The 23,666-nt window shown below is 42.9% G+C and overlaps 1 protein-coding gene across 3 annotated transcripts in view; it reads right to left on the bottom strand.

The window, feature by feature from the left end:
- ppp2r3a (protein phosphatase 2, regulatory subunit B'', alpha) overlaps positions 1-23,666 on the bottom strand; it is a 60,760-nt gene that overhangs the window by 13,991 nt on the left and 23,103 nt on the right. For all 3 annotated transcript variants that reach the window (XM_026153020.1, XM_026153017.1, XM_026153018.1), the window contains exon 2: positions 12,146-15,670. In XM_026153020.1, the coding sequence (XP_026008805.1) occupies positions 12,146-14,914 (2,769 nt within the window). In that variant the 5' untranslated portion in view covers positions 14,915-15,670. The remainder of the gene's footprint in view (positions 1-12,145; positions 15,671-23,666) is intronic.

The raw sequence follows: 23,666 nt of genomic DNA, 5'->3' as shown, positions 1-23,666 counted from the left end.
ATATGAAAATCTATATGAAATGGATCTGATAACTGAGCATAGACAAGACAATGTGCTTGTGTAGTTTCTCTTTCCAAGCATGTGCACATCTTTTAATTTAGTTGTTTTAATTAAAAAAGGAACAGCTAAATTGTATTCATTACACCACAATATTCTAAACAAATAGCTGGTGAACTTAATTGAGTATTAAGGAGCTAAACAAGCAAATGTTTCCCTCATGTTGGACCAAAACATCTGATACCGACTATATATCAGATGTATCCTTCTGACACTGACTCAATATCAGATGAATGCAATAATAGAGAATGTATCCACCTGGTTCTGAACTCAAACAGTGGGACCAGTTAGATCAGACAGACTGCTCTGACAACAGGATGATCCATTGGGAAAGACTATTTGGTCATCTTATCAAGTATGTTGCACATCAGCAATCTACTCATAGCCCCTTACATGTCACTTTGAATATGTTCTAAGTTGTAAAAAAAGGATTTGTTGTTGTTGAGCATCCTGCATCCTTCCTGAATATATTTGGTTCGAACCTACTTTTTCTTACACAGACAGGAGAAAGAGAAGCATAACAGTGAAGAAACTCTGGCGGCTGATGGAAGTTTAACAGGAACAAAAGGCAACGTAACAGGTGTGTGTGTGTGTGTGTGTGTGTGTGTGTGTGTGTGTGTGTGTGTGTGATGTCTGCAAGCTTTTCTCTGCCCACCCCTCAGATCTAATCCAGCCACACAGCCACAGAAACAGGTGAGTCAGCAGCCTTCACAACACTGATCAAATAAATGCACGATGGGAAGCACAGCAGGTCAGCTGTCGAACAACAACTGCCGCCTTCATCCGACTGTTGGCACACTTGACACGCACACGTGTGCTCCTGCAGTCTTTACTAGTGCATTGATACATGTCTCTAATTTGTCAGGGCATATTACACATGTGGTTGTGTGCGGGTGTGGACGTGCGCCTTGATGTGTTCACTTAACAGGAACCAAGTCTTTCAGAGCAGCTTAATAGTGTGAACATGTCAACTTCCTAAACACACACACACACCTGCTCTATGAAACTGCCTGTCCGCTGTGTAAAATTATCTGTGTAAATATAGCCACCGATTTCACGTTTATTTCTGCTTCAGGCACCAGGCAGACTTAACACACACACACACACGACAACAAACATTGAGAAAGACATGTTTGTCAAGTCAAAATTAAATTTACTTGTAAAGCTATCCAACCATTTACTGTTTAACTGGACTGCTTAGATATTCTAATATGGAAATGTTCTGACACAATTTACTACTATCATAATAATAATGTGATAATGACCTTATAGTTCTTTATACAGCATTTAAAAAAAGGCTTAAATTACTGAAATATCCATGCACACTTTTAAGTACATAGGAGAATTAAAGCAATTATTTTATCATTGGCAAGTGTGCACAGTTATGCATACCAGTCTCATAATTTTATGTAATGTTATTTCTAATTCTTGCAATGAAACCAACTAGGACAAATAAAGTTTCAACTTGAACCCGATACACATGGAACAGGCTACTATCGCCTCTCCATCCATCTGATTATACACACACACACTCACTTTAGACCAGGCCTGCCAAATGCCATCTCCATGGTGACAACCCTTTCCCTGGATCGAGTGTAGGGAGGAATGCTCCCAGGGTTCCCGTGCCAACAGTGGAAAGCAGAGTTCACATCGCTGCTCTATTCTTTACACCCATTCTCTCTTCCTCTCAAGAAGAACACACACGCATGCATACAAACACACTGATACATGCGCGCCCACACATACAGTTACCTTGGGAACCTCCTCTCTAAACTTGGAAGAATGAACCGAGTTAAACTCCCGCTTCTGTGATAGACAAAGTTAATCAGTGCTGGCTACGGTCTAACTCACATCCCAATCACAGGAAGGCAACATGGGAGCAGTTAAAAACACAGCTGCTCTAATTGTCTGACTGGAATCAGACACTGACACTGATATTACACAGCTAAAAGTCCAGTTATTTTTTGTCAACAAAAAAAATAATAAATCCTAATACGTACATAACAGGGACTTGTATTTATAAGATTTGGATATGTCTGAGATTACCTATAAACTAAATAGAGCCCTATATTTTCTATTCTGAGTGTCTACAAATCTTCATAAACAGATATTAAAGAAGATACAAAGAGATAATTTTCCACGTGTTAGATCTGTGATGCTTATATGCACTTTCTCGCTAAATGGTTACATGGCATGGAAATGTAAAACATTAGCATGCAATTTTAACTCAATATAAACTGCCCGAGTGGTCACAGAAGGGGACTCCTAATGTTACGAAAATATTTATAGAGGTTTAGTGTCAATTTTTTACTTATTTCTGGGAAACTTGCCAGACAAGCTACATCTGAAAAATTACACAGTGAACCATTTCCCTTATCTGGGAAAACCGCCTGTCAACAACTAATGCTTAATAACAACAAACTCCAGTCCTTCACTGGCATTTATTTTTATACATATGGCTAACAGGGCAGGTTTTGCATTACATTTCCCATGGCTATCTTAGGATTTAGAGCAAGTGAGCTAATCCTACATCAGCAATAGTTTTGGTCCTCAGCATGGAGCTACAGTGAGGGAGCTGTCACTAGAGTGCAGCAAGAGACCTCAAACCACCAATACCAGAGAAGATCAGTCCTGCTTCCTCTATAATTATTTAAATATATAATATTTTGGAATATTAAAAACAAAACTCTGTACATGACACTCAGATAGCACTATAGCATGCACACAACGGATATAATCCTAAATTGCAGCTCATTTAAAAACCAACAAAGAAACATTAGCGAAAAGGAAACTGCTTTCTTCTAACATGCAACATAAGAAAATATATATATCAGTCTGTGTCGACATAATATCAGACAAAAGGTAACATTTCTCTCATACCAAGTATATTGCACCACTGTCCTTCCAACTGTATAACTGTGAAAATGTCGCAATCAGTGGAGATTATGTTTAAACATGGAGCAGTTTTCTCTAAAAAAGAAGCAATATTGCAACAAAAATAGTTAAGTATAGCAGTTTCATTGGTAAATTAATTTTCTAGTTGTATATATCAGTTAGTTCACAGATCCTCCTGTAGATGATGCTATAGGCCTTATTAATTTCAACAAACCAGGGTGAAATCAGACTGCAAGCTTACAAAGTACTTTATGGTATGGTTGGGCCTTACAGTCACTAGGGGGTAGCAGCTGTCTAACGGTTATCACTTGTGAGCAGTTTGTCACTTAAATTAGACTGTGACCATGCACCTGACAGAAGATGCTTGTTTCTGCTGCCATTGACCTTCTTGGCTCTGCTTCAAAATGTGTGAAATGACCCGATGGAGTTAGAGGTCAGGATGAAGAAAAAGGAGTCCAATAACTCAGTTATACTACACATCTCTGGGTTGCATTCCACTTTTTTTGAATTCCTTCTGTGCCTCCTGACTTAACAAGCACACATACATTTTCAGTGAAGACATCCAAACATGTTTGTTTTGGCCAAGCGGTGAGAGTATTTTAGCGCTGAGGGAGTTTTCTGGAGAAATCCCACAGGACATTCTGGGTGGAATTGGGTGAAGGGTGAGTTCAAAGGAAAATGAGGGAGGGGAAGAGTGGGGGCTAAATAGGTAGACTGGAAGTAGATGGGTGGGGGTAGGTGACACCCAAGCTCCCACCGAGTCATGGTGTTCTGGAACATTGGCAAACTCTTTCAAGAGGAAAGAAACACACACACACACACACACGGTCACACCCACATCAACACAGTCACATAAACCTAAATCTCCCCCTGGTGCCATGATTCTAAGAGGGAGTCCCCATTAGCCAATCGCACTGCAGAACTGATATTCTGGGGTAGGGGAATCCCACCGCCTACCTAATACTAATAAACATGTTGTGCTGGTTTTCATGGTGACCCGGCAGGAGGCCCAAAAACTTGCACACTGGTGACTCTTGCTGAGATTAAAACCTTTCAGATGAATAAGTACAGTTCCTTAAAAAAGTCAGGCGTGTGGATTGGTGCGTATGTGTGCAAATGAACACGCACACTGCAGCTGAGGACATCACACTGACAAAAGCACTTGGATCACAGCCAACCTTGCACTAGGGAGTGGTGAATTATGATGTCAGATGCTTAAAAGTGCTCTCTGTGCAAGTGTGTGTATGCCTGTGCATATGTGCGCACTAAAAAAAAGGATCATCCAGCCAAATGAGCTCCACCAAGTTGATAGTATGAACATGATCTGATTCCATTGTCTATACCTTGGTGGTATGAACTGTATTGGGAAAACTCTTCCTACACATAGCAACCTATTATCCTGTCTTTCAAGAGCACTGTATGCGTGCTTAAATGAAAGCATTCAACTGTGTGCTTGTGCACCTTGGCCAAGGTCCCCGCTGTGACCTTATTTCCTGTGGAAGGAGCTGAGGAATGATGTCACTCTCTGCTGACCCAGAGTCAACAACTGGGAGCTGCAGATCCCCCCCCCCCCCCCCACTTTAGATGCACTTTGCATTTCTCCTTCCCAAAGCCAACTGCTCAGGAAACCAAAAAATAATTTACTTTATATCTCCATGCTTCTCCTTATCGTTCCTTCCATACTCTTTCAAAACTGTCTGAACCAAAAGAAGTTGCCGATTTCTGTTTTAAAAGGTCAACAGTGCACTTTCCTCTTCTGGCTAAAAAGTCAGATAGGAACACTCAGCCATCTCTTTATAATAAGCTGATATATGGTGAATCACCATTGAGCGGTACTCTGATGAATACTTTCACAAAGGCTCTGAATAGCAGGCAATATTGCATTTTTACTTCCCATCTGCATACACTGAGCTGAGTACTCATAACACCAGTCTAATCACAAGCCTATTTTAAGTATGTTAACTGTGCTGTCAGCGAATGAGTTTATATACAACCCCCAATTCCAAAAACACATTTTACATTCCTCTCCGTGAATCGCTGCCTTATTGTGGTGGAGGGGTTTGTGTGTCCCAGGGATCCCAGGGGCTATGTTGTCTGGGGGCTTTTGCCCCCTGGTAGGGTCTCCCATGGTAAATTGGTCCTGGGTGAGGGACCAGACAAAGAGCGATTCAGAAGACCCTTATGAAGAAAACATCGAGGGAACAGTTTACCCTGCCCAGGATAGGGTTACTGGGGCCCCACCCTGGAGCCAGGCCCGGGGAGGGTGCCCGAGGGCGGGCTGGGGTGGGTATTCTAATATCCCCTCGGCTTGCTGCCGGTACGTTGGGGTTTTTCCCGGTGGATGAGAGGGTTTGTTCCCTGCGCCTTAGGGTCGGGGAACGGGTCTTGACTGTCATCTGCGCTTATGCGCCGAGTGGCAGTTCAGAGTACCCAGCCTTCTTAGAGTCCCTGGGTGGGGTGCTGGAAGGTGCTCCACCTTGAGACTCTGTTGTCCTGCTGGGTGACTTCAATGCTCACGTGGGTAATGACAGCGAGACCTGGAGGGGCGGGATTGGGAAGAACGGCCTCCCTGATCTGAACCCGAGTGGTGTTTTGTTATTGGACTTCTGTGCAAATCACAGTTTGGCCATAACAAACACCTTGTTTGAACATAAGAGTGTCCATAAATGCACGTGGCACCAGGACGCTCTAGGCCGCAGGTCGATGTTCGATTTTGTAATCGTATCACCAGACATGCGACCATATGTTCTGGACATTCGGGTAAAGAGAGGGGCTGAGCTGTCAACTGATCACCACCTGGTGGTGAGTTGGATCAGGTGGCGGGGGAGGTCGCTGGACAGACCTGGTACACCTAAACGCGTAGTGAGGGTGTGCTGAGAATGTCTAGCAGAGGCCCCAGTCCACGAGATCTTCAACGCACACCTCCGGCAGAGCTTCAACAGCATTCCGAGGGAGACTGGGGACATTGAGTCCGAGTGGACCATGTTCAGCGTCTCCATTGCCGAAGCTGCTGCATTGAGCTGTGGCTGCAAGGTGGTTGGTGCCTGCCGTGGTGGTAAGCCACCAGACTGAAGAAGGAGTCCTATCGGGCTTGGTTAGCCTGTGGGACTCCGGAGGCAGCCGACAGGTATCGACAGGCCAAGCGGAATGCGGCTCGGGCAGTGGCTGAAGCAAAAACTCGGGTGTGGGAGGAGTTCAGAGAGGCCATGGAAAAAGACTTTCAGACTGCCGCGAAGAGATTCTGGCAAACCGTCAGGCGTCTCAGGCGGGGAAAGCGGTGCGCTACCTGCACTGTGTATAGTGCTGGCGGAGCGCTGCTGACTTCGACTGAGAAAATTGTCAGGCGGTGGAAGGAATACTTCGAGGACTTCCTTAATCCCACTGACACGTCTTCCGAGGAGGAAGCAGAGTCTGGGGATGAGGGGAATGACCCGCCAATTTCCAGAGGCGAGGTCACTGAGGCAGTTAAACAACTCCTTGGTGGCAGAGCCCCTGGTGTTGATGAGGTCCACCCCGAGTTCCTGAAGGCTCTGGACGTTGTAGGGCTGTCCTGGTTGACACGCCTCTACAATGTTGCGTGGCAGTACCCCTGGACTGGCAGACCGGGGTGGTGGTCCCCATCTTTAAGAAGGGGGACCGGAGGGTGTGTTCCAACTACAGGGGGATCACACTCCTCAGCCTCCCTGGGAAAGTCTATGCCAGGGTGCTGGAAAGGAGAGTTGGGAGTTTGCCCAACCAGTCTACATGTGTTTTGTGGACTTGGAAAAGGCATTCGACCGTGTCCCTTGGGGTGACCTGTGGGAGGTGCTGCGGGAGTATGGGGTGTCTGGCCCATTGCTACGGGCCATTCGATCCCTATACAACCGTTGCAAGAGCTTGGTTCGCATTGCCGGCAATAAGTCGGACTCGTTCCCGGTGGGTGATGGGCTCCGCCAGGGCTGCCCTTTGTCACCGATTCTTTTCATAATTTTTATGGACAGGATTTCTAGGCGCAGCCAAGTGGCGGAGGGCTTTCGCTTTGGTGGCCTCAGAATCTCATCTCTGCTTTTCGCGGATGATGTGGTTCTGTTGGCTTCATCGGGTGGGGGCCTCCAGCTCGCACTGGAATGGTTCGCAGCCGAGTGTGAAGCAGCGGGAATGAGGATCAGCACCTCCAAATCTGAGGCCATGGTTCTCAGCTGGAAAAGGGTGGAGTGCCCACTCCAGGTCGGGGATGAGTTCCTGCCCCAAGTGGAGGAGTTCAAGTATCTCGAGGTCTTGTTCGTGAGTGATGGGAGAAGGGAGCCGGAGATCGACAGACGGATTGGGGCTGCAGCTGCAGTAATGCGGACGCTGCACCGGTCCGCCGCTTCCTCCGAATGTTGGCTGGCCTCTCCCTTAGATATAGGGTGAGAAGTCTGGCCATCCGGGAGGGGCTCAGAGTAGAGCTGCTGCTCCTCCACATCGAAAGGAGCCAGCTGAGGTGATTCGGGCATCTGACAAGGATGCCTCCTGGGTGCCTCCTGGGGTTGGTGTTCCGGGCATGTTCCGCCGGGAGGAGGCCCCCCGGGGCAGACCCAGGACACGCTGGAGAGATTATATCTCTCGGCTGGCCTGGGAACACTTTGGTGTTCCCACGGATAAGCTGGAGGAGGTGGCTGGGGAGAGGGAGGTCTGGGCTTCTCTGCTTAGGCTGCTGCCCCCGCGACCCGGCCCCGGATAAAGCGGATGAAGATGGATGGATGGACATTTTACATTTTATGTATAATGTAAATTAAAACAGAATGCAAGGATTCACAAGTGTCATAAAGCCATATTTTATCCACAATACTCTTCCATTAAAAATGTTAGCTCATTTTGACAGGAGTGAGACAACTCAAAAAGTTGGGATGGAGGCAACTATTGTCTGGAAATTTAAGTGATACTAAAAAGAAACAGCTGGAGGAACATTGTGCGACTATTAGCTTAATTGGCAACAGATTAGTAACATGACTGGGTATGAAACGAGCATCTTAGAGAGTTAAGCACAAGTTCACAAATCTGCAAAATCTGCATTTATAAATTGTGAAATGGATTCATTCAGATAAGACGTTTTACAATTCAAGTCATAAAGAAAGTCAGTAAATGGTCAGTAAAAATCACAAAGAATATAGATTATAAATGAAACCATGCAAAACATGGCAAATATTAAGGGAAAATGACTAAATTCTACAAAGTATGGGAAGAGGTGTGTACAATCTGGCATAGAGAAAGTAATAGTCTACTATGGAAAGAATTTGACTTTAAACTAAAAATGTGGTATTTAAATACACCTCTCATAATCTCATCATATGTGAAAGAAATTAAAGTGGAACTGTGTTGGAGGAAATGTGGGAAAACCAGACCACTCACATATTTTTTGAGACTGTCCAGTAATCAAAGGACTCTCGAAAAGGGTCAAGAAGAAACCGATCAAATCTTACCCCATTAGACCCACTGATTTTTCTTTTGGGAACTACTGTATACATAGGGAGACATATAGCTCAGACCAAAGGTGCATTAAAAAAATTAAAAACCTGTGAAGACTTTGAATATTTCTACCGTATGTAATATTTTCAAAAGATACCAAGTATTGAAAGAAAACTCTGTGCACATGCCTGGGATGTTCAGGCCCTCACACAATACTGCACGGAAAAACAAGAATGATTCTGTCATGGAAATTACTGCATGGGCTCAGGAGCACTTCCAGAATTCACTGTCTGTGAACACAGTTCACTGTGCCATAAGGAAATCCAGGTTAAAGCTCCATTAGCAAAGAAATGTCCAGTCTTTTCCTGCAAACTATATTTAAAATGAACTGAGGAAAAGTGGAAAACTGTTCTGTGGTCAGACTAATCGAAATTTAATATTCCTTTTGGATCTAGCATCCTCCATACTCAGGAAAGGGACCACCCAGCTTGTTATCAGTGCCTAGTTCAAAAGCCTGGATCTGTGATGATATGAGGATGTATTAATGGCTATGGAATTGGCAGCATGCCAATCCTGAAATACTGGAATTCCATCCAGATGATGCCTTTCTCGGGGAAGGCCTTGCAAATTTCAGCAAGACAATACTAAACCACATAATGCACTATTACAACAATAAGGCTTCATGGTAGAAGAGTCCAGGTGCTGTCCAGACCATGTTGAAAAATTCTGCACATCATGAAACAAAAAATAGGACAAAGAAGATCTAGGACTGTTGAGCAGCCAAAATCCTATAGCAGAGTGGGACAATGGGACAATATTCCTATTTAAAAAGTCTAGCAGCTGATCTCAGTTCCCAGAAGTCTGAACTGAATGGGGAAGCTACACAGTGGTAAATTGCTCTGTCCCAACTCTTTTGAGACATACTGTTGCCATCAAATTTAAAATGAGCTAAAGACCAATGTTAATCTTGTTAATCTGTGACACATCTGCAGAAGTTGGTAAAACTACTTAAACCAGCAGTGTGTTAATTAAACTATCAGAGTGGCAGCTATAGATCCAGTCAGTGTCTGCAAGCAATTCCACCATTAACTGTACTGAAGCAATGCCACTAGAACAAAAATTAGGTTACATTTACCCACCAGTGAATGTTGTCTCATTTTAAAATACATCTTACCATGTTACCTAAAATTTGGCTCCATACTGTAGTGGTTTACTTATATGCCTAACAAGCAAAAGACCTCTGGTTTAAATATGGGAGGAGAAACAAAGGGCTTCCAGTGTAAAAATCTGCCAAATCAAACGTTCACTGTGGCCAACCCATTGTGAACAAGGGAGGAGCCGAAAGCAGCTTTTATTATATTACCTAAAAACAGAGAGACAGGAATAGAAAGAAAGCCCATTCAAAGCCCATTGCCCTTAAAGTTAATTGACTCTCACCATCACATCTCCCCACTATGAGTGTTACGGCTTTGCCTCTGATTTATATCAGTCAGCTTTCCTGTCATGATGGAGATTAATGGGTGTGTTCTGACAGGTGCAGAAAGCCCTGTATTAGTCTGTCAGCAGCAGAATCAACAATAAACATGCGTAAGGCAGAGATGAAGATACTACTGCCTGGGGCCTGCGTCACCATAGAGGGCTTAGCAGAACTTCCCAGTGAAGCTATGGCAGTGCCAAGCGAAACAAAGCTACAAATGTTCAACGTGGAGTGTGTGGTTCATTGCAGTTGTGTGAGTGCATTTTCTCACTTGTGCATGAGGGGGCTTGTCTTGTTTACAGTTTGATTGGCAGTTTAATGCATTGCAGGGCGGGGTTGGCGCTGAGGAATATTAACATAATTCCCAGAGTGCCAGAATTGGTATTGGGTGTCGAAGAGCTATTCCAAACTCAGCTGTGACCCACAGTAGCACCGGGTCATCTTACCCATGGGCCAACAAACAGACAGCCAGACAGATGCACACACGCACAGTTGATCAGACTCCGATATTCATCACGTTTAACTCAAACAAATTTAATGCATGCATGAACACACATGTAAATGCACACATGTATGAACATCTGGACATGTAATAAAGCCTAGGTGTGCATAACACATGCTCACATGCTTACACGCACACAAACATGCACACACATGCACGTATGCCGGTCCATTTACACTGTGGCGACAGTGAGTCTGTTAACGGGATGCCATAGTACAGAGGGGTGGACAGATTTAGGTCTCCCTCACACCTAGCTGTGCCAGGGGTGGAGGGGGTTGTAGGGTAATGATACCATTAACGCTTGCTGTGCCAACAACCCAACCCTCCCCCCACTTCCTCCAGTGCTCCAATGAGCACCTCCCATTGGGTTTCTCTGCTCTCCACGCAGCAACAACAGTTATTCACCTCTCCCAAAATAAAACAACAGCCAATCACAGGGTTGGAAGACAAGAAGTGATCAGTACGGACATAATCCTTGACCGCAGGTGAAAGAAGGACACTGAGAAGAGAAACAAAAGTAGACCTATAAGCCAGAAAAATGAAAAACGGAGAGAGTTTAACTGCAAGAAATGTGGGAGCAGATAAGCAGAAAAAACAAAAACAAAAAAGGGATGGATAGGGACACAGAAGATGGAGGAGGAAGGAGATTGTGTAATGATGTGTTCGGGTGCTGGCTGTTCCGTTCTTACTGTGGCAGCTACCATGGTAACCTCATAAATAGGTGCCCTACATATCAGCAGGGCATAAGGTTACACAGCTCAGTAAATAAACACACATAAACAGCAGAGGAAGCGTGATGAGGAGAAGGATGGTTGGAGCGAGAGAGGAAAAATAAATTAGTAAGAGAAAAATGTCAAATATAGAGGGGAATAAATGACAACAATGATTTGATTCCTCTGTGTTGATGATAATGTGCGTTTGTCTGGCATGCATAATTACCTAAATCTACAATTTGCAGTAGAACATCCACATTAGGGACTGGCTGAGGTAACACTGCCTTTTTATCATCATTAACTCCAGCTTACGCGCAGACACAGACAAAAAAATTATCAAGTTCTAGTTCCCTTCTCTTTTCCTCTGTAGCACAACTGCAATTTACCGTTACATTTTCCACAGTAAGAAAAACAAAGTCTACACACATGCATACGCCTGCACACACATACAATTACAGAACAAAACAAGTTCAAAACCAGGAAAAGCCAACAAAGAGCCACTCCACAACAAGGAGCTATTCTGTTCTGTGATCCAAAGCCTCAACTTTTTTGATTCAAGCCAAGATAGAGTAACTGTAACAGCATGTTAATTAGAGCTAATTAATACCACCAATTACAGCAGCATCAGTCCGGTTGTGCCACAGCAATGAAATCCTCAGTTTATTTTCAGTCTAATGCTAATCAGCCTGTGTGGTCCCTCTATGTCTATCCCTCAGTCAGGCGCCCTCATACTGCACCTAAATGGATCAACAGTAACATTTAAAAGCACAGATGGCACATTTTTATATACATCAATGAACATAAATTAACCCAGAGTTGCACTGCATGTAGCAATCTTTCCAACATGACAAATTCCCAATCAGTGGACTGCACCTGTAATGGCACCGTCTTGGAATAAGTACTTCATATTACTCAAGCCCTTGAAACACCCATTTCTTTATTTCCTAGCAGCAGCTTGAAATGCAATAATAATAAAACAAATCTCACAGCACCAATAAACTATTTTCTGAAATGTTCATGTCTTTGATTGTCTGTTAGATTATGCATTTGTGAGTGTGACTTTGGAACACTTACTTTAATGACCTCTGGAGTCTGCTGGATAAGAAGGGTTGAGCCAGCATCTCTCAAAGCAGTATGTTCACCAACAGCAACGGTAGCACTTGCTGTGGTTGGCGTAGCAACAGGAGCTGGAGCTTCAGGTGCGGCCACAGGTATGGTTTCATCGGAAAGCGTAGAGGAATGCAAGTTTGCAGGTGCAGAGGATATCGGGGCAGAGACTGGTTTTGAGTCATCCTCATCTGTAGACGCTTCTGGAATTTTATCCACAGACTCGACTGGAGGGTCAGGTGTAGGTGTAGGCAAAGGTTGGGGAGCACTTTCAGGTGTAGATTTAGGTGCTTGTTCAGCTGAAGCACTGCTTTCAGAATCAGATACTGCAGGTGTTGGGGCAGGTGAAACTTCAGGTGTATTTGCCAAGGTGTGTTTTATCAGTGTATCTGAGATTGCATCTGTATGTACAGTTGGAGCGGTGGGAGCAGCTGGTGGGTTTGTGCTCTCCAGAGGAGTATCAGCCCTGCCAGCGGTGGCCAGTGTATCCTGCAGGAGCCTCATCACCTCCCGCTCCTTTCCACTGTTCCTCTCAGCACTCCCTGTGCTCCCTGCTCCGGAATCCACCAGTTCTTGGGCAAAACTCTCAATGCTCTCAAGGATTCTCAGCAACAATGCCCCATCCTCCTCCTCTCCTGCCACATTTTCACTCCTCTCTTCTTTAGGAGGAGTGAAACTCTGGGGAGTTCTGGAGCTAATGCCGTTCATGGTTAAGTGGCTGTCTGGCTTTGAGACTTGGAACAGAGCCATTTTGGGTTGAGTGAAGGACTCACTGGAGGTGATCCCCTGGCTCCCATCTCTCTTCCTGGTTTTGGCTGGAAGTGGAGGCTCTGTCTTTCTGGGATGAGTCATACTTTGAGAGAGATTCTCCAAGTCCATGAGCAGCTTGTCAATGTCATCATTCCTGTGTGCAGCAGCTTTGGGTGCAGAGACTGTTAGTGACGCAGAGGAAGGCCAATTTGAGCCATAGCCAGAGCTGACTGGCAAATTATTTGAAGAGTTATAGAGCGTGTGTGTTTGGGACAGGTGCATGTGTTGCCCCATCATAGTCCCACTTTTGCTCTGGCTGCTGTTCATCCCTCTAGATGGAGTGTGTGTCTGCTGTGAGATTTGTTCTGGTGTCTTTCCCATATCTGCTTCCTCCTCCTCAATATAAAGAGCCTCCATGGGAGATGCTGGGGGAGTGTGTGTATAAGCTGGGGTCGGGGAGTTACGAAGAGGGGAGGAGGAGTGTGTTGGAGAGGAGCTGGATGAAGAGGATATAATGGTTGGAGGAGAGAGAGTATGTTGTGTATAAGAAGAAGTATGTGGATGTTGGATAACTCCATTAGTAAGTGGGGTAGCTCTAAGCTGGGCTGAGCTCTGAACTGGTTTGGTATGGATGGAATCTGATTTTAGAGATAAAGAAGTAGATGAGACAGAGGATGGAGCAGAAACAGAATGTGGAACAGTCTTTGGGATTGGAGGAGAGAGCACCACATCTTCATAGCGAGGAGGTTGTTCATTGCCAAATATCGGCGAATAAGGTCCCTGCTGGATGGAGTGAAGAGTGTTAACCAGTTCAGCCAAATCACTGTGCCCGCTTCCAGGTGCACCCTGTCCACAGCCTCCAAAACCTCCAATTCCTTCCAGCTCCAGAGGCAATCTCTTAAGATAGGAACTGAGACGAGTCATCACAGCCCGATACACACTGTCAGGGCTTGCTTCCCCATCCTCTGGGCCTCCACCAGCTTTGTGTTTGATGCACTGTTTGATTATGTCAGTGCATTTCTTAAGGTCTTCAGAACATTTAAGCAGAATATCAAGGCAGGCACGTATGTCTTCGCCACCTGCTCCGCCAGTAGCTGCCTCCGCTCGCGTCTTCTCCAGCAGACGGGCAATTAAGTTCTCTTCTCCTAGGGTGTTGCGGTACAGGGAGGCCACTGTGTTCAGACTTTGGTCTAATGACCCAATACTCGTGAGGCTGTTTGTTGAGCCACCAGCAACTTTGGTGATGGACGACATGGTGCCTGGGTTGCCCTTAATCTTCGTTTCCTCTAGCACCGTTCCTTTCCCTTGCACAAATGGTGGCAGGTTCTCATCATTAGAAGAAGCCGTGCCATTTGTCATACCGTTAGTAGTTGCATTTGTGGTAAGGTTGGAGCTGAAGTGGCCATAAATAATCTCCAGGTCGGTGGAGCGACGACTAAAAGAGTCAGGACGGACTTTACGGCCTTTCCGGAAGGTGATGTGGCTGGAGGATGAGAGGCGGAGCTTATCAAATGAAAACTCCTTGAGTTTACCACTGGCCAGGTTGATGGCTTCTTCGGTAATATCCTTCAGACTGCCAGAGGAGGTCATACTCCCAGTCGATGCTCCACCACCAGAGGTCTTCTTACCACGCCATGTTGGGCTCTCTTCTCCTAAAGATAAATTGCCACTGCTGCCTGCCCTCTCTAGGCTCCCATTATGAGTACTATCCATGGCAAGACAAACTTTAGCATGGTTAGGAAGCTGCTGAGCAATAATGTTGCGGGAGTGTATGGGCGAGCTGTTAAGGTCATTGTATTGAGGGTCAGGTGCAACAAGGAGCTCAGAACAGGTGCCACGGTGTGCAACAGTGCAGTCCAAGCCCTGGGACAGTGCTCCACATGGCCCTGAGCAGTAGTGTACTGCATGGGAGTGAGTGCGTCGGTCTACTACCACACTGTTGTAACAGCTCACGCTGCTCACAACAACACGATAGGCTGCTGCCATGGTGACCAATGATCTTCAGGGAATAGGAAGGTCAAAATTATCGGGAAGAGTAAAACAAAAACAATCTACCAAAATTCCTCCTGAATAAAAATATATTTTTGAAACTGCTTCATGAGAAAAATAATTTATGTCCAAACACTGAATCATCTTCCTGGAAGAAAAAAAAAAAAAAAAAAAGTCTTTCAACTTCTAGGTGCCATTTTTATGCTGTAACAAAAAAGGCTATCAAAATATATAAAGAAATGCCTACAATAATAAATGGCAAAGTCATGCTAGTCAAAGCTTTAAATAGGCAAAGAATTCTCTGTGGGCCTCTTAATAAGAGCTGTAATGTTTCACCTCTCTCCGCAGGCACCTTCCCCGTTTCCTCTCTAGCAGCAGCTCATTAGCCACTAATGATAGCTGTGGAGAATAGTGACAGCAGAGGATCCAGCTGGGGTATCACCCATCCCTACACAAAATAGCCCAAGGGGCTTAATCCAAGGCCAGCGAGGCTTTAACATTGCCCTAGCCTGGGCTCATCCCCTGGGCAACGTTGGAGAAAAAACTCTTTTTCCTATCAGAGCTCAGGACCATTCGCTGACTCCAACGCAGCTGCAAAATAGCAGGGGACTGACCACAGATGGCCAATGGCCCCTTTCTCTTTATGAGTGTGCGTCTGGGAGATCTCTCTTTCCCGTACTCCCTTACCCCGTCCGTCTTGTTCTGTCAGCAATTTGTTAGGATGAGCATGTGTTTTGGATAGGAGGACACCACCTGTGAGTAAACAAAGAGAAGAGGGGGAAGAGGGAGGAGAAAGGAGTCAGGGTGAGAAAGGGAAAACATGAGAAAAAGTAAATTATTACGACAATAATCAAGAAGTAGACAACTGTGTATTTGAGTGTTTCCATACATGTGCACATATTAGGTGTTTTGTGTGTGCAAGATGCTACAATTTCCAGTTAGTATCCAGCTGTAGCATCTTTGCTTTAAAATAAGGTAATATAATAATTCTTGTCGTGAATTGGCTATATCAGTAAAATCTGAACTGAAGCGCCATTCTAAAATAACGGTGCAGAAAGGTACCAGACATACCCAAGTTAAAAGTAGGGCAGAATGTTAAAGCAGACAGTCGTGACTCCCTGTTTCGTCAGAGAAGATCAACAAAGACTTTACTATGACCCTGCTGAGAAATCACAACTCAGCTAAAGAGAAGCAGGTGTTGTACGGGGGAGAAAACACCTGGCGCTTTCATGTTTCCATTGCTGTTTTTCTCCATTCTTGGGCACAAATTGCATGTTTGTCAAGGAAATAAAGACGCACCACTGCATTTCCAGAGGATATTTACAATTAATAAGGAGTTTAAAATGAAAAAAATAAAACAGGACAGACTGATTTATTTTAGTGACTATAACTGTTTATTTAAACCTTACAGTGAAATATTAAATATGAAATAATAATAAAGGTTGAACTCTTTAAACTAAGATATACATCTTGGTAATCTTAATTATGCATGTATATATCCACACATATATCTGTATGCACCATTTCTTCTCCTTAAATAATGAGCAAAAGTTTGCATGGTCACACATACAGAAACTATTAACACATATGTTTTTAAAAACATTTATTTTATAGACAGATATCTCTACAGATAGCTAGATAGATAGCTAGATATAGATAGATATACACCATTTTTTTTAATTTTCACATATATTTTATGTGATATGTTCATTTCATCATCTTCCTGAAAATGGGATGTTATGTTCTCCGTTTCCCTGCTTCATATTCAACATATTTGCTTGGGAACATTTCTTAAAAAAACCCCAAAACAAAACAAAAAAAAACCCAACTCAGCTCATCTCTGCATTTGAGAGCTACTGGAGACATTGATCTGTACAGTAAAGGAAGTCAAGCAATAAATACCAGTCTCAGAAAGCAAACATACTGTGTAGTAGGATGGCAAACAAGGCTGATTGTTAAAATCATTTGAAGACTATGCACAAGAGTGAAAATAACTTGGCATGTGAAGACCCAGCTCAGTATTATTTCTGTCTCTCCACTCCATTTTCTACATTCCGCTTTTCTAGTTTTAGATGTCTTAGTTTCTGTATTTAATGCACAAATTTCTATTTCTCCATTTTCTTTCCCGTGCTAGAAGAACATCGCTTAGAGGCATTACATCTTACACATATGTACTCATACATATTGTATGGTCCGGACATAAAATTTAATAGTAGTATAGTGCTACTGCAGTCACAACCACAAGCATTCGTAGCATACATGAAAACAGTGTCTCAAAACCCCACGTTTGTGAATTCAGGACTGCATACTTGTGGGATTCAAGATTTTCAGAATGACCACAGGAGGGGAAAAGCACAGAAAGGTTAGAATAACTTAGACTGAGTGTGCAGACACATGATATTTAATGGGTTCTTAAGGAGATGGAGTTTCCTACTTAAATCTGTCAAAAACAAAAAACAAAAACAACAACAACAACAACAACTGAAAGAGAAGGAGGTGGGCTTCTGCGTAGGGGAGAGTGGGGGAGGGGGTGTTCGGTGTCTGGGTAAACAACAATTAAGAAACTGTATGGGAAAAACAAAAAACAAAAACAGGCAATCCCCTTCCACCCCTTTCCACACACACACACACACACACCTCTGTCTTACTTTTTCCTCTCCTGTGTTTCTAACCAAACACATGCAACAGCTGGATGCTGCTGAATCAGTCTCTTGGGCAGGAAGTTACATTTCCTGGCAAGCTGCTCTTGAAATGTGGACAGTCAGTTAGAAAAACATGATTACAGGATGACAATCACACACACACACACATCCACACAAATATGTCCACTCACACTCCTTACTGTGCACACTGTGTTAAATATCTGTGTGTATAGCTTGGTAAATGACAGCTTCCCAAACTGATACTGAGCATGTAAACAAACTCCGCTGGTGTTTATAACACTGACCAGCCTACGCGCACACATACATGGATGTGAATACACCCACCCACAAGTGTCCTCACATGCCTCACTGACACATATTTCAGAAAAAGAGGATTCTCTCACACACACACACACACACACACACACACACACACACACACACACACACACACACACACACACACACACACACACACACACACACACACACACACACACACACACACACACACACACTCTGTGTTAGTTTTTTTCGAGGCCTGCTCTGATTTATCACTAGCTAAATATTTTTTTTCTGTTGCACATATTTTAGAGGCAAGGTAGCAGAGGATGCACAGAGGTACACTGCCAGCTTCCAGCTCAAAATCAACAAGCCAAAGCTCCGAGTCAAAATCTGTACAGGAAAAGTGGGGGTTTGTTTTTAAAGTGTCTTGAACATCTTGAGGGGGAAAAAAACAAGATTACAAAATATTAACCAAATGCAAGTAGGTGCTTTATTTTTCCATGCTAAATCTATAAATAGAGAAATATCTTAGTCCGGATGATGTTTTCAGTTGAGGGTAAGAACAACCCTCAAGTTTAAGTTTTCTGAGATTAGATTGTTGTGTTTGTTTGGCCTATGCATTAAAAAGCACAACAAGTAGAAAGTAATGAACTTGAGTCCTTATGTTTGTGGCAACCTGTTGCCTTTTTCCACTTTTCTCTCTCCCATCCTCTCTGACTTTCTTTGGCTCTTCCTCCCATCTCCTTCTTCCACCTAACATAGTTATTTTTTCAACTTGACCTTCACCAGGAAGCATTAAATCTCTTGTCACACTCTCTAATCCTCATTTGTTATCCCATGTGTAATATACCACTGTTTTCTGTCTGTGTGGGTGCATGTGCTGTCATTGGCTGTCACAGCAATAGGCCCGAGGGGCCTCCTGGGGGAGCGGGTCTTACACAGACACACATACACATCCTGAGGCACAATTTCAGTGTTGTTATTGAGATCACACAGCGAGAACAGACCTCTGGTATGCCACACTCATACTAAACACAAGAGAGAGAGACAGATTAGTGTGGGTACTGACTTCTGCCCCATGAGGAACAACAGTTGCCTAATAAAGAGGAGTTACTGGAATTTTTTAAAATATAACTTCCCTATGAGATACACAGAAACATAAACACACAAAGATGCAAAGATGACAAACACATGCATAAATACATGTGATTAATTGTTCAAAGTGTCAGTTTTAAACACCCCCTGCTCCACTCCCTGTTTTGTAATTTCTGTCTCCATCTATTTCACTCACTGTTTGATCTTTGCAAATGTCTAATAAACTAAATGCAGTTCTGACCCACTTCTTTGCCTCCCTCTGTAATCCTCACATAAATTATTTACTCTAACTCTTTGAATCCACACACACAAGTTACAGAGTCATGTCTTTGAAAAGAGAATCAAACTTATTCTGTATCCACATTTGTTCATCAGCTCTGCGCCAGTCAACTGTTGAACTGTAATGTTCTGGCAAGAGCACAAAGGTGGAGACAAATAGATACTCTGGCAGACAGCAGTGCCCATGTAAAGTCTTGGCTATATTTTCAGTTATCATTTTCTGTGTCAGCTGCAAAGAATGGGACATCATGTATTAATTAAAGCTGAAATAAACTTTAAACTATTTTCTCTAATAAGAAAATCTACAGTAACTTATACTGCATGTTTTAAATGTGACATATAGATATGTAAAACACAGCAGGAGATTTCTGCTGATTGTGCCAGAAGCATAAGACCATTAGCTTGAGAAAAGCTGGTGTTTTGATGGTCTAGAGCATGGAGAAAAAAAATGATCCAGTTCGTTGCTGTAAAAAAGATATACTATGTAAACCAGATGTCTGTAAACAAGCCAAAACACAGGGGAAGAATCCGAGGATATCTGAGACAATAAATGATTAAGGGACAGTTAAGGTATTTGCGTCCAAAGCCCTCAAGTTAGAAAGAATATATCTGCTTGTTTAAATAAAAGATAGTGTTTTCATACATTTATGTATAAGGAATAACTCAGACAAACACAGAGATGCTTTTTAATTTGTGGAGAAAGTTTGTGAAATTTTCCAACGCTCCTACACAACACAGTTGAGGCTCTTAAAGGAGAAAATGGAAAAGGAACCACGTAAAGAGCATGTGTTCATTTTCAACATTGTATATAATTAATTTGAAGGAGTAAAGTGGTATGTGCTATCTGGCAGAGACTTGATGGTTCTCTTGTTATGTCTGCCGAAATTATTGTCTGGATGAGAACCAGGCTTACAGCACAAATCACTGCACTCTAGACAAACAAAAACGCACATACAGCTGTCAATACGAAACCGCATCTGCAGGCTTGATACAGCATGTCCCAGAATAACAGCATTGGTTTTTACAGGTCAAAACAGCAGCTAGAGCTGAAAAGAAGTAAGCTGCATGCAAGAAGATCCTGCTCAGGTTCAGGTAGGGGGAGTTTCCATTGTGAAGGCGTATTTTTTCCTCAACGGGGAGCGGAAATGGAGCACAAAGAAAGGCTTATAGTTTGGTTATACTTTGGTTTATAGTTACATAATGCCATTCATCTTAATAATATGACAAAAGTTGATCAATTTGCTTTCGATTACTTTGACCTACTAGGTAACAAATTCTAAGGACCAAATATTTACCAAGATAACTTTTTCCAACACTTGGTAGTGTATCTAGTATATATATATATATATATATATAATGTTTGATTGTGTAGACAAGGAGCAAGACTAAGAAAAAAAGTAGATCGTTCCAGAGTATACTACTGTGCAAAACTTGAGCCACCCCTCATTTCTTTACTTTTTCCAAGTAATTGCTTCACATAGTTTTCAGAAATAGTTCTCCAGGCATCTTGAAGAAAATTTCTTCTATGGATGTTGGCTGTCTTTTGTTCTTTTCTATATTAAGATTACAGTCGATTCCTTCAGTAATGTTGAGTTCGGGGCTCTGGGGAGGCCGATCGATGACTTTTTGTTCTCCACTGTTTTCTATCAAGGTATGCTTTTACCTCATTAGCAGTGTGTTTGCGATAACTCATGCTGAAAAATGAATCCACTGCCAATCAGATGCTTTCCAGATGGTTTTGCATGCTGGATTAAAATCTGTGTTTCTGCATTTACAATTCCACCAACTTTGACAAGATCTTCCACACCATTGGCGTGCAGACGTGACAGAGCCTCCACAGTGTTTTACAGATGGCTGCATGCACTCGCTGTTTTACCTCTCTCCTGACCTCCTCTGTAAATATTAATGATTCAAACAAAAGAATTTCTGACTCTCTTCCACTCCATAAGACCTGTTGCCACTTATTTTCAGTCAGTTCTTGCGTAATTCCACCTTTTCTCCCCATTTCCCTTTCTTTTTGGTAGCCACCCCTACACTGAGACCATTTCTGGTTAAGTTTCAGTGAACAGTAGATGGATCAACTGAAGGGATGTCTGGATTTGTTGGATGCCAACAGCTGCCTAAAGTCACTTTATATTGTAAGGTAAAGGCACAGAATAAACCCACACTCAATAAGAGCTGGGATAGGCTCCAGCCACCCCTTACCACCCTGAATGGGATAAGCAGGTAAGAGTATGGACGGCTGCGAGAGGGTCTTACTTGGTGTTCTTACCATAGACACACAGCTTTAAGTCCTGGCATGAGCTTGAAATAGTAAATATTAGTTGTTCAATAACCAGCTGACTCATAGGTTTGAATAATATCATGGCAGTATGTACTCCAACATCTTTCTTTTGTGAAGCATGTTTGTATAGTTAATGCAGATTAAATAAGATTTAATGAACATGTAAGGGTTGGATAGTTTTCTCTGGAGAGTCATTGCTGATTGTCTGAGACCACTAAAGACAAGATTTTGGCCAGTTCCTTATAGAAGCACGCACATAGGTACACAGAGTCATACAATCTGATTTTACTTAAGACATTAGTTATTCTAATATTCATGATAAATAAATTATCTGAATAACATTATTTGAAACGTAACTATTTTTTTTCTGATCAATCCACCATATACAACTAAGGAGATAAATACTCAATCAAGTCCAATAGTACTGCAAGGTTCACTCCACTCCAGTCTTCCACCGACTCTTCCAGTGCTGCACCGGCTGTTGCCAGCTGCATCTCTCATGAAAGGGGGATATGTGAATAGCTTGACGCCTCATTAGGAACAAAACAGAAACGACTAGGACCCCAGGACACGCGGACACACACACACACACACATACACACATGCACTGTATAGCCCCTTAGGGAAGGTGTTGAGGGCAGAGGAGAGGATGTTTTTGTGCTTCTGAGCAGATGAAGGAAAACGGTGACTCACATCTTCTCTTATCCTTACATGTTTCCTGGTTAAAACAGCTTGACCTTATAAGGCTAAGACACACAGTCTTGATCTCTCTCTCTCTCACACAAACACACACAAGAACACCTTACTGTTCCACTGCAGAGGGCAGAAAAAACAAGCTGTAAATATTCAACACTGTAGCCCACATGAGAAGATGATGAAAGCTGGCATCAGCTTCAAAACACCAAAAACTGCAGATACCAACAAACACAGTCAAATATACCTGTGTAAAATAGATGCAAACAAACAAATACATCCATGCATAGATGCACATAGACCACCACACACACACACGCACGCACCTGTCCATTATGCCTTGCCTGCAACCCATAATGACCCAGTCCTTGTATAGCCACTTATTTAACAAACACATTTGTAGTGATGTCACACTTTTGGCTGGATTTTGCTAATGCACAAGGAGTCACATAAATCAGACATTAGGCACGCACGCACACACACACACACACACACACACACACACACACACACACACACACACACAGGATAAAAAGACAAAGGACACATAAATAAATGTAATGTAATGTGCCAAGACAGCTGACCTGGATTTCACTAGTCGTCAGTTTATTCCTGCTACCACCTGCAGCCCAAGACCCAACGGCAACTAGCTTACACCACCTACTTCCAACAAGAAATCTGGCAGCTGAACACAAACATCAATCACACACAAACCAAAGGAAATAATATGAAAAGGAAAATGTTTTGCATTTGGAGCAACAGGACTTAAAATCACTTACTTAAAACATGAATATATCCTAACCAAACTGCACATTTTACCCCTATTACTAATAATAATACAGTAATACACAACACACTGTAATGTATCTCTGGCTTATTCCTTACACATGAAGCGACTTCTCAAACCAAATTCATTCCATCTGTGTAGGAGTGTCGGTGTAAAGTGGGAAAACAGCATCCAAGTGAAGTAGTTTGTTTATTACAATCTCACACACAGCTGGATCACTGTTTTTGCTTTTTTCTCCTTTTTCCTTTTGTCTCTGCGTCCCTTTTTTCCTTCTTTCTTTTGTAAAGCTTTGAAACGTTGCCAGTGAACGTAACGCCAGAATCGCCCAGGTTCCTCTTGTCATTGATTATTGATATACTCCCCAATAATACCAAAAAGTAAGCTTAATGTAAAATTAGAAAACCCAATGCATTTGCACTGCAGTTTTTCAGGTTATTATGTGTCATTAAAATTTGTTAAGCAACACTTAGTGAACATATTTAGTTATTTCAGTTTGCAACTTTTTAACTTTTTAGAGCCCAAATGGTCCAAAGAATAGGCTTATATATACCAAATATATCAAGTTTACAAATTCAGTATCAATGTTTAAATGTTTTGTAGTTAAACTCAGTACTCTTGTACTAGCTCAAGGATATCCAGCATGAATATTCTGTGTTCAGGAAGTTGTTATGAACAGTTAACTGG

This window comes from Astatotilapia calliptera, chromosome 19 (genome assembly GCF_900246225.1).
Source record: "Astatotilapia calliptera chromosome 19, fAstCal1.2, whole genome shotgun sequence".
NCBI classification, from domain to species: domain Eukaryota; kingdom Metazoa; phylum Chordata; class Actinopteri; order Cichliformes; family Cichlidae; genus Astatotilapia; species Astatotilapia calliptera.
This window is presented reverse-complemented; position numbering and strand designations above follow the sequence as displayed.